General features: G+C 33.7%; 1 protein-coding gene across 1 annotated transcript in view; it reads right to left on the bottom strand.

The window, feature by feature from the left end:
- The window catches only part of LOC140451471 (ATP-binding cassette sub-family G member 8), a 102,511-nt gene that overhangs the window by 36,333 nt on the left and 53,018 nt on the right, over positions 1-13,160 (bottom strand). Inside the window, exons 3-4 of the mRNA XM_072545293.1 lie at positions 6,700-6,831; positions 3,055-3,195 (exon numbers count right to left, since the gene is read on the bottom strand). Coding sequence (XP_072401394.1) covers positions 3,055-3,195; positions 6,700-6,831 — 273 coding nt within the window. The remainder of the gene's footprint in view (positions 1-3,054; positions 3,196-6,699; positions 6,832-13,160) is intronic.

Here is a 13,160-nt window from a genome sequence, read left to right as displayed (position 1 = left end):
AAAGTACTTGAGACAAAAATTGAAGAGAATTTTCCATTCTACAATTTTTCTTACCACCTTAAATGTCATAAAGTGTAAGGGAAACGAGATATTTGCAGAAAACTCATTTTCGTGACCTTTGACCTTAAATATCTTAAGTCGCGGACACGTGATTATATGAGACTTTTGAGGTAAGTTTTATACCATCAAAATAAAGACGTATGCAAATTTTCATGTTATTATCTTTCATTCCGAGGTTACATCCTTATTTTACCGGACTAACATATATAATTCCATCATTTGATCACGTGTCTACCCCGCCTATATTCTGATTGTATGTTTTAACAATATTAGGGCATAATACTTCAATAAACCGTTTTCAGATTTACACTATCTTTTTACTACGGCTTTTAGCTCGACACTAGATTTAGATTAGATTAAGAGAGGTGACCTTTCGGCCTATTCCTATTTGCGACCTTTTCAAATCTACTGTGGTCCTCTAGTTCTAAAGTATGTGGTATTTCTTTTCATATTATTACATTTAATATTTTTCTTTTAGTGTACTATCATGTGATCTAATTCAATGCTGTATTCTAACGACTTTGTTAAAATATATTGCTTCCTGTTATTTCGCAAAATTGTTAAACTGGCTATCTCATTATTATGTTTTAAGTGCGGAGAATTTGGCTTCTCTTTTGTATTTTGGGTCACAAATATAGAAACAAGTGTACGGTTTCGTATTACTTTGACAATTAACTTAAATTATCGCCACTCATAATCGCAATACAATAGAGTGATTTATTGGTGTACCCTCTTGGTATACAGACCACACGTAACGGTTAGAGGGTTCTTTTCTGACCGTCTTAAGTCTCAAAACACTTCATCCCAAGACACCGAACCAAACCGACCTAGTGTGATCGGTTCTTGTCCTATCGAGCCTCGGCGGCGGCGTCCCGACGTGGTACCAACGAGATTCCACTGGCTAAGAATACGACTTCAATATTTCAAAGGGTAAGTCTATGTTCTTTATACAGACAACAATAATGAGTATGGCTAGTTAATTTCGTAATTTATTCACAGTTGTATTTGCTATTTTTCGCTAATTTATTTACAAACAAAATATTGCACTTTTTCTTCATTATTATTTATCTAACATCATTTAACCAGCGACATCTTAATTTTTATAATAAACAGCCAGACTGTAACACTGACATAAAATGTTCTCTGCTGTTTCTTCTTCGAGATTACAGAGTCTGCACAGGTCATCATCTGATAATCCCATCAGCTTCAAGTACCTATTCAGCTTACAGTGCCCTTTTAGAAGACCTACTATGGCTTTAACTGTTGTCCTGTCTTTTCTTATTAGGTCTGCCGTAAATTTTGGCAAATGTTCTGTAATGAACTGTTTTGCCTGTCTTTGTCCTGGTGAATTCCAGAGATTTATGAGCTACCTACTTTCTTGTAGCCATTCTTGTTACTGACTTTGCAACGCCGCAGAAGGGTTCCGGTCCAATCAATGGCATTGATGAGCCTAGTTTGGCCATTTCTTCCGCTTTTTCATTGCCCTTGTGACCCTCGTGCCCCGGTACCCAGGCTACCGTGACCTTGCTACGCTCTCCAAGTTTATTTAGGACACGCACGCAATCCCATACTAGCTTAGAATTGATCTCTACAGAATTGAGTGCCTTAAGCGCTGCCTGACTATCTGTGAAGATGGCAACTAAACAGAACGTTCTTTCCTGCCTTTCTATTTCTTCCACGCAGTAATAGATTGCAGTTATTTCCGCCTGAAAAACTGTCACATCCTTAGATAGACTTACCGAGAAATGTATCCCTTGATTTGTCCCTACTATACCGGCTCCCACACCCTCCGATATTTTTGAGCCATCCGTGTACCAGGTAGCAGCAGCTTGTATGGGTACACCTTTATTCCTGTCTTCCCTACCTGATATCTTAATTGTGAACTCATTGTTAAAGCTATATCTCGTAGCTGTTGCATCGATGGGTTTCCCCATTCCAATATCGGCTTTTAGCTCCTCGATTAGCTTTCTGTTGTCAGTACCATGTATCTGGCTTATATGTCGCTGACTATGGGTTAATATGTGCATCACTGATCTGGCTTCGCCCTGTATAAAGATATGAAGTGGTGGTAGATTCAACAGGACTTCCAACGATGCAGTAGGAGTTGTTTTTATGGCCCCCGTAATACACAGGCATGCTAGCCTTTGTGTATTACCTAGCAGCCTTATTGCTCCTACTTGCTGCGTCTTTGTCCACTACGTCACCGAGCCAAAGGTTATCACTCGACACTAAGTGCATTAGACAACATCAGGACACCTTTATTGTCTTTCTACTTAACAAGACTCATTGGACCATTGGACTATTGATTTGAACGTACTGTGACCAAATCAAAAAATGCTATTGCTTTTATAATGTGAAAATTATTTATTAAATTATTTAAATGGCGATAATATTTCTCCAATAGCCTCAATTGCTTCATTTAAAAAATCTATTTAATGAAATGTTATTTTCTCCCACGTAAAATTTTGCTCCCTTTTATAACATTTCTTGGTTTTATTTACATTTTTTTTGCGTTTGGATTTATAGCATTACTTGTTGAAGTAACATTTTCATTTATCAAGTTATCATCATCAGAATCACTATTTCCTGATTTATAACTAGGTCATGTAGGTTCAAGTGTAGGCTATCACTCATCGTCTTCATTTTCAAACTCAAAATCAGTATCAATATAATCCAAAAGGTAATAGAACTTAAGTCTAGCACATACAAAAGTAAAAAAAGGATTTCTGACAGAAAGAAAGTTTCAGTTAATATACATTGCTAAAAATTATTTAAAGTAGAGATTTCATAAACGAAACATAAAGTAACTGTTTCTATTTTTTGCCAGCTGTTGTTTGTACTACCCAATTGTTTATAAATACATATAATTATATTTTACCCACACTGTAATCACAATACACGCTTCAATTCTATGGTACCATCTAACGGTACCGCTATTAGTGTCTAGCATAGCTGTATTAACAATTGTTAATACGAGAATTTAAGAACACTTACCGAATGTTATGCGGTCTAGTGGACGAGTTTCGTCGAAAATGCTGTGGGGTACCGGAGCGATTAGAACCATTGTGGTTCGGTGGGAACACCCTAGGAAGCCCGAATTTTAAGTAAGTGTACATGTTGGAGCCGAGGGCTGACCTAGAAAAAAAATTAAAACTATTTTATCGTACTTAATTTTATTTTTAAGAAATTTAATTAACCATACTATTTAGACTCTGGACAAATAAAAGGAATTTGAATTTATCTTTTATCATTCATTTAGAATTCATCACAGAAAGAAGAGGCTACCCAGCAACAAAAGCTTAACCTTATAACTACACTGATTGAAAAACTGACAGAGGAATCAGATACTGATAAAAGTAAATCAGAAAAAAAAAGAGTTCAGAAAATAAAAATGTTATAGACCATAAAGAAGTACTTAGAGGAGTGGAGAAGAACAAAAACGAAGATAGACACGAAGAAGGAAAACTTCAGGTACCAAAAAAAGAGTTAATACTGAGCAGCAATGCAGTAAGTGCTAGAATTTTGTAAGACAAATATTATTTCTTAGGTCACTATCAAATTTTTTTAGATATCGTTATATTATGGATCCATAAATTTTACCAAAATATTAGAAGCTTAATAAAAATCTGGTTCACGATTAAACATACAACAGATGACACTTGATTGTGACTGTATATGTATATTATGTCTAACGTAAACTTGGATTAATCCTGATATATCTTTATTTCAAATAGATTATTATAACATTTTATTATAATGAAGGAGATATAAATCAAAATGATGGTGTCGATGTATACATAAAAGAATTTAAGATTTACGTGGAAGATTGTAAACTATATTAGGTAAATATAATCAAAATACAATATTAACAATAATTTACAGACTATCATCGACAGGTGAAAAGCATTTTTGCATTGGTCTAGATAAATATTTAGAGATCACTAAAAATTCTGTTTGTAAATATCATGTTTTATTGGGTGATATTAATATTAATATCACAAATATGGCACCAAAGTCTTCTGAGTATTTAAGTATATGAGTGAACATAATTTTTTATATTATGTATGTATACCGTACTTACTATTTCAAAGTTATTTAAAAAATAGATCGCAAATTGTCAAAATTAATAACAAAGTAAATGCTGAAAAAATCATTGCGTATGGTGTGCCTCAAGGTACTGTTTTAGGTGCTTCACTATGTTCAATTTAAATAAATGATCTATAATATTTGGAATGAAAGTTTGACAATACTTTTCTTCAAAAAGGGAGACAGGGGAGATCTGAAGAACTATAGGCCAATCTCCCTGCTGTCTGCTCTTATTACGAGAGTAATAACTAACAGATTAACGTTGAACCTCGATAGCTATTAACCGGTAGAACAGGCAGGATTCCGAAGGGGTTACAGTACAGCGGATCATCTTCTTAGAGTCAGAACGCTAATAGAGAAAGCCAATGAATATCACTTGAACTTATACATTGGCTTCGTTGATTATGAAAAGACATTCGACTCCATAGAACTTTGGGCAATAGAGAGAACTATGAACAACTGCAAGATAGACTCCAGATACAGAATGCTCATGCATAATATTTACAAGAAAGCTACAATGACAATACAAATAGATGCGAAAACCAAAGCTATACCAATCAACAGAGGAGTTCGCCAGGGAGATGTTATCTCACCAAAGCTATTCACACTTGGACTGGAAGACATGTTCAAAGACATTAGCTGGGTAAATAAAGGAATAAATGTTAATGGAAGAAAACTGAGTCATTTGAGATACGCTAATGACATTGTAATATTCGCTACAAGTTTCGAAGAACTACAGACCATGATGACGCAACTATTTTAAGCTTCGGAAAAAGTAGGTTTTAAGATGAACTTGGAAAAAACAATGATCGACATAAATTTAGAAGCAGTAAGCAAATACATCTACCTGGGACAGATAATGAAAGTTAACAAAGAAAATCTGCCGAAATTACCAGAAGAATAAGGTTAGCGTGGGCAGGATTTGGCAAACAGAGTTGGATCTAAAATAGAACAATATTTGAAAACCAGAATTTACGATCAGTGTATCCTCCCTATACTCACGTATGGTTCACAGACGTGGACACTCGCCAAGTCTAATATGGATAAAATAGTAAAAGCACAAAGAGCGATGGAAAGATCAATGCTCGGGGTGAGACTTATAGACAAAAAACAAACAAATGGATTAGATGTAAAACCAAAGTAATAGACGCAGGAGAAAATGCTGGCAAATTAAAATGAAGCTACGCAGGACACAATGCCCGACTAAAGGATAAAAGATGGAACCACGAAATACAACCGTAGAGACCATGGTTAGGAAAGAGAAGCAAAGGAAAACCACAAATGAGATGGTCCGATGACATTAAGAAGATACAACTGGACACAACTGGAAGCAAGTGGCGCAAAATAGAAGAAACTGGATTGATTTGAGAGAGGCCTATGTCCAAAGTTGGATTAATTAAGGCTGAAGAAGAAGAATAAATTATCTAGCAGCAATAAAAATACATGGAAAGATTATTTGTATTGCTGACAATACTTGTCATACTTTACACTTTTAGTTATTCTTGGAATAAGCTTAAAGCCTTAGCAGAAACAGAAGCTATAAAGGTTCTAGTATGGCTAAATAGGAAATTACTGACAGTTAATACTGATAAAACTTCATACCATTCTCATACCATTCCCAATATACCATTCTCAATTCAGTCATTCAGTCACAGAGTCATACTATTCTCAATATACAAAAATAATTTATCCGACTTCTAGGAATTCAATCTAAGCTATAATAACGCGTACATTAAAATAAATAGGGAAAAATAAATAAAACATTTAGGCGTTTATATTGATTGTCACTTGAAGTGGGATGTACATATTATTATGGTATGTAAAATCCTAAGAATGTTACTATACAGATCTCAGCAATCCTTAATTTGTCTTACGTAAAGATAGTATACGTCTTTGATAGTCACGTCTTTTAGCATGGGCTGGAACATATGCTTCTCCTTTGAGTAAACTCGAAATGCTAAAAGGAAGGTTTTTGAAAATAATGCTAAAAAAATCTCGCTTATATTCATCAGAACTTCTTTATTAGCAAGTAGGTATTTTTATTATTAGACAGTGATATTTACTAAACATAATTTTGCTTACATACAGAAATAAACATGTAATAAAATCAATTGATCATACTTACAGCACTAGAAGAAAAGTTCATGACTATATCCAAATTACTAGTGCTTATACATCAATTGTAAGACACAATTTCACACCCTTTATTTAAAGAAAATTTAACTGTTTACTCGAGATCTATAGAACTTACATGAGAAAAATCAACTCATTCAACATAATTGAACGCTGGATCAGAAATTTTTGAAGCCATCTTCTTTAATTAAATTCATCATATAAATAATACTATACTCTATACTTTGTAATAATATTTTATATTATCAACCTCATGGTACTGTAAAACAGATATTTGAATAGGGTAAATGAGTGTAATCCCTGAGCACCACCTCTGGTTCATCAGGGAATTTCTTCTTTGTTTATTTGCTAACAACTATTTGTTTGTACAACATATTTAACTTAAAAATAATTAAATATATAAATAATGGAAGTACTTACTTAGGACCATAACGAGGATGAGAGAGGATAGATTGTACCGTTGTATCTCGTAGCTGAAAATTGCCATAAGGAAGGGGACTTTTATCTGTGGATCCCAAAGCACTGTCAGTGAAATCTGAATTTAGATTTTGCCTGTAAGAAAAAAATTTATATATAAATTTAACGATATGTTATGATGCAAAATTCTGTTGAAGCTGTTGTTGGTCGAGCAATCCTTGATTATAAAACATACCAATCCAGTAGTTTTAAGTTACTCTTAAAGTGAAAATTTTATTAGTTTTATAAACCAATAAATGCTTTCTCTCTACTATGTTGAGACAACACCGTTGAAAACCTACGTGAAATAAAATAGTACTGGAGCAATTTTAGAAGAGCATTCTGTGTCATTCTGTAGATCCGAACAAAAATCCGTAGGGGTGATCTTATTCTACGTAAGTAGAAGGGTAGCCACTTGAACACACTTTGACTTTTGACCTCTGACGTCACAAGCTCCGTCTACATTCGTCCCCACTCCACGCTTAAGCCGCTCAGCTCATGCAAACTGCTTAAAATTGGTTAAAGCTGTTCAAGACCTGATCAAGACCTGTTCGTGACCTGTTCAAAGGTTTTAATCAGATCTCGAACAGGTCTTGATCAGGTCTCGAACAGGTCTTGAACAGGTCTTGAACAGGTTTTGATCAGGTTTTGAACAGGTCTCGAACAGCTCTTGATCAGGTCTTGAACAGCTTTAACCAATTTTAAGCAGTTTGCATGAGCTGAGCGGCTTGAGCGTGGAGTGGCGACGAATGTAGATGGGGCTTATGACGTCAGAGATCAAAGGTCAAAGTGTCTTCAAGTGGCTGGTAGAATGATGCGCATACCCTGGACAGCACATCGCACAACCGTCTCAATATTGACAGAACTCGACATCAATACTAGGCTTACCACAATCATCAACCAAAATATATTGAGGTACTTTGCACACATTACTGGACGAATGGAAGGCATGGAGAGGTTGGTGGTTGAAGGCAAGGTAATAGGTAAAAGAACTCGAGGAAGATCGACACTCCGATGGTCAGAGCAAATAAAGTGCGCCACCGGTAAATCTCTCTGTCTGAGGCAGCACATCGCGCCCAGGAGAGAGAAGAATGGATAGCAACCTTTCGTCAAATACCATAACGTCACCACATCCTTACGAAGGATAAAGGATAGAGGAGGAGGATTCTATTTTGATGGATTATCTGTTCGACTGTTTCTTATATTCAGTAGCAGCAATAGCCTGGCACTTCCCGATAAGCATCTTGACGATTATGTTCGTATGTATTACTCAATGATAAAAAATAAGTTTAAATTTCATCGATTTATTTCTGTAATGATTGCATAAAGTTACTTGTATACACAAGTTTATACGTTTTATTCAAAAAATTTGTATTTTTATTATTACTTTAAGGTTGTTTAAAAATTCCATATTGTATAGTATCGATTAAAATGATGGCCAAACTTTCACAATGTGGTTTTTAAATATTTATGCAACACTTTCGCTTACAATAATTTATGGCATTTTTCACATTTTTTATTCATAAGTATACTGTTTGTGTACAACAGTAAAACCAGTATTATGGCATGATATATTTATATAAATGTCATCTTACGAATCTTCCAGTATTTTGAGGGATTAATTAAAAATTTTCAACACAACAAGTATTATTAGGAACGTTTCATTCTGTATATTTTTCATCATTCGTTGTTTTATCTGCCTTTAGGTTGTTATTGGATTTAAAGTGCTTTCTGTAGTTCACACGACATCTGCATATTTTCCTTATATTTATTTTTATAACCCATTCCAATATTTTTATGATATTATACTTTCTCAAAACTGTTTTAAAACTTTTGTTTTAAGAAGAAAGTTTATAGTGATTTCTCGTGTTAGTTAGTTTTATTTAAGAACAAAATAAGACAAAATTTTATCGAAATATTAAATGCAATTTACACAATAACATGAGGATTAGTAAAAATATATTGAGTTATATATCTGTAATGCAATCTGGAACAACTGAGGGACTATATGGTCAGTAGAGAATATGGGGGACGTACATTAACTATACGGCCTATCAAAGAAACACAAGCTTTTATCGATAGATCTCTTACCCCTGATTAATTTTCCACATATGAAAAAAAGCGATCTAGATAAGAGAAGGGAGTGTTCCAAAAATGTCGTCAGCCTTACAGCAGCCATCCCACTTTCGGAGTACGGTACGAGTCACAGTTAACCGCCAACAAGTAGGAGAGGGTGGTTTTAGTTGGTAGGCAGGATAAAAGATACCGGAATCTTTGGTACTGCTATCTTAAGTACTTTAAATTAAACTAAAGCCCACATTTTAAGGACTCAAAATCTAGGTCTCACAAAAAAAATTTTGGTGCTCAATTAAACCCCCTCCCCAGGAAAATTCTAGGTAGGCCACCGTATCTACGAAGTTCATACAAACACAAAACGCCTTCTTTAGAATGCAATCTATCCATCTGCAGCTTGCTTCGTCTATTCCTTTCAGACGAAATTGTTTTGTGATTGTTTGTAAGAAGTATTGTCGAATTCACCCTCTATATCAAATAGTTAATCTAGCGCCACCTCTTAGTTTTCTAGAACGTAATCCACCTTGTGTACAACATGTTTTAGTGTCGCATGTAACGGATTTTCAACGAAAAAAGAAGTTAAAGCGACAATAAACGAAAAAAAATTGCAATATCTTTTATACGATATACAGTGATGAGTGTCTTACCACCCGGCAAAATAGCGGAAAGGATAGAAGACAGATTAAGTTGTAAGATAGTACGAGATAAGGCTAGTTATTAGACGTGTCTATTTGACTTCAGTCATAATTATACGGATGACCTCGATAATATTTTATTTTAATAATTTCTGATGTTAGAATAAATGATTAAATATATTAAGATATATTATAGTAAAAAACATTAAATTATAAATCTTTAAATTTATTTAATAATAAAAATAACTCAACTGAAATATTTGACTAAACTAAATAGGTATGATCAGTCCGAAAACAATTATTGTCTCTAGAATTGGTGTAATAGTTAGAGACGTTGTCTATCGATAAGAAGACTGAGATTCAATTCACACCAAGGGTAAAATTTTTGTTTTACTCAATCAAAAATAATAGAAAATATGATACATATTAGGTAACAAGTTTTCGAAAAACTCATTATTTACAATTTATTCTTATTTCAATGTTATAAAATAGAAATACAAAATATTTCAAATTCAATTCCAGTTTTACAGTCTTCAGTTGTGAATGGAAAATAATCCATTGAAGACTGTTTAATGTCAAATCCATCACTTAATTCTCAGTGTTAATATCAATTCCTCTGTACAGGTAATGATTTTCAAAACAATTGACGACATTGGAATGGATGCGCGCGAACAGCTACCTGATTTATAGCTAACCAAATCATCAAGCCTTCAAGTTATCAAATAATAACACATCGAGAAGTGTTTTTTACGGTAAACAGAAACTTTTTATTGAAAAAACAATTCGTGAAAAGGATTTTAACGGTCGAGGAAAAAGTGCAAATTGCTGTCTGGCATGTAAATGGATTATCAGACAACATGAGTAGACAACAATTTGTAAATATGTTTCCAAATAGGCCGGCTCCAGCACGATCAACAATTCAGTCTATTATACGTAATTTTTTTATTTATGGATCCGTGTTCGATCCAAGAGGAGTTCGCAGACGAAGGGAGGTAAATCCAGATTTGGAACTAAGGGACACTTTGATTTGTGCAAGTATTGAGCAAAATCCTACCCAATCAACACCTCGTCTCGGAGAACAATGTGGAATTCCAAGATTTAGAGTAGGTGAAATTTTGTAAAGACATCGATACCGTCCCTATAAACTTCATAAATCCAACGAACAATTCCCTGGGGATCAATATAGACGTTTAGAATTTTGTTAAACTGCAATGGAAATATCACATCAAGATGAACATTTTTTAGAGAACGTTTTGTCCACCGATGAATGTACGTTTTCATTGCATGGCCGTCACAATTCAATCAATGCTAGGTATTGATCTCGAGGAAATCCTCGTCAGATTTATGTCGCTCGTACCCAGCGTCTTCAAAAAGTAAATGTTTGGGGAGGCATAATAGGAAATCATGTCATTGGTCCATTTTTTATAGACGGTATGTTGACTGGGCGGAAATACTTGGAACTTCTGCAAAATAAAATTGTCCCAGGCCTTTGTAATTTACCAATACCTTTCGATTCCATATGATTTCAACACGATGGTTGTCCTGCACATAATTCTCGCATCGTCAGTGAATATCTCAGTGCGACTTTTCCTAATCGATTGATTAGTGGCAACGTATATTTTTTTATTTTTGTAGAATTTTTACGTATTTAAACATTCTTTAAAAGTTTTTACTTTATTTTCGAAAGTACGACGATACTATTTGTCAATAAGATTTTTTGTTTTAACTTTAGTTTTTGTTTAGTTTTGTTTAGTGATTCAAAGCAAAACGATCTTTGCATAATTTCAAATTATTAAAAAAAAAATGAAACCACATGTGGGTTTTGAACTCTAATCGTCTGCGATGTCTGTATCGCAATGTCGAATTCTTACCACTAATCCACGAAGGATTTATAATTATTTCGTGACAAGAGTGTATAAAACTCCTCAAATCATAGTAGAAATTATTCTTGGTTAATAATTTAAAACTTTAGATTAAATAATCACTACACATTTTTGCTTTATTGTGGTCAATCAGTTTTTACAATACTTTATGCGAAATTAAAAAATGGAAATACGTCACACATTCGACGTTACTCATAATAATTATGACCGAGGTGATTTAGCTCGAATCTAACGTCTAAAGGTGTGAGACTATCGTTAGTGGTAATGTAATGTAATATAAATTATAGGTTTTTCCGATTATTTCTCACCTCTACGAGTTTCATCTCTTTTTATTTCACAAGGTAACTGTGTTTTCTATCTCTTACGTTAAAAAGCCGGGTGGTAAGACACTCATCACTGTATATTTTATACAGAAAAATATTGCATATTGTCTAGGACAAATATGACATAAAAAGAAGAAGAAGACTATGGAAAGAAGACGAATATCTTGGCTGAAAAACCTCAAAGAATAATATGGTTGCAGTTCAAGACACATTTTTAGAGCAGTTGATTTGAAGTTGGTGACCACCGTTACTGCCAATCTATATAACGGAGATCAGATTTGAAGAAGGAAAATACTACGCTCAGCAATTACTCCGTAAATCAACTTTCAATGTTACAAGTCTAGCTAACTGGCTTTGCCAAAGTCATTTTTCACGAAAAAAAAAAAAACTTTTAATGTGATTCGTAACACTGTATAAACAATATTCTATTATAATTTTCACAATAATACATATGTGACAACTACCTTTTTAAATGTTGAAAATGGAGCACGAAATTTCAATTTTGTTGTTTTTTGTTGTTAGAATTAGTACGTGGTCGAATAGGCCACACATTTATCCAATAACCCTCGTAGAGCAGCACTTTATACTAATATTCATAATTTTCCATTGCTGCTTCAGTGACTTGGCGCATTGATTAGTATTTGCAGGAAAAAGTTCAGTGACTGGAAATATAGCTCGGTGGAAGAAATGATAACTGAAGAAAAGCAAATAACTGTAATTAAAATGTCTAATGGTAATGGTGTTCATAAATATAGCCCATAAATAAACCAAACGAGTATTTTGTTTACAACTCATAGCAAGAGTAATATCAAACAAATTAGGATATCACACGAAAAGTTTTGATACTTTGTAAAATAACGCTTTATGGCATAGTGCTTCAAGCTAGATTTTACGATGATGGCTGAGCATGCATGCGGATCAGAATGATTTGCATAGTAAATACAACAGTATTGCTATTTGAAAGTCAATTTATTCAGTTGAGTGATTCTCTGATATTAACAGTTTATCTATTTTATTAATGTTTAAAAATAATCTTATTGGCGAACGTGGTTTTTGAGAACGTTTGAGTTCCATACGGCAATTCTTATTTACTATGTCTCATTATTTTGTATTTTTTTTTATAATAATGTAAGCATACTCATGCTGTTTTGATTAATTGTTAATATTGATGTAATAAAAATTATAGTTCAAGATGGTGAACAATATAGAAAGTTAACAAGAGCTTTAAATGAGGAAAATTATTAATACCACTCTTTTTTTAAATATAAGCAAGACAGGCCGTTTAAAGTTATAATGAAAATAATACCTTACTGTTATTCAGAGAAAGATATTGTTGTTGATCTACAATAAATTTAAATAGCAAACCAAACAGCCATTAGACATATTCATAGTTACCTTTAGACAAGATGGAGATGTCAATGAGATTTATGGGATGAAAAACATTTTAGGACTGGAGATGCTGCCAGTTAAGAGTTGCACAACGTAGAAAAGATGACGACGCGAATAAGGTT

This window comes from Diabrotica undecimpunctata, chromosome 9 (genome assembly GCF_040954645.1).
Source record: "Diabrotica undecimpunctata isolate CICGRU chromosome 9, icDiaUnde3, whole genome shotgun sequence".
Taxonomy (NCBI): Eukaryota; Metazoa; Arthropoda; class Insecta; order Coleoptera; family Chrysomelidae; genus Diabrotica; species Diabrotica undecimpunctata.
This window is presented reverse-complemented; position numbering and strand designations above follow the sequence as displayed.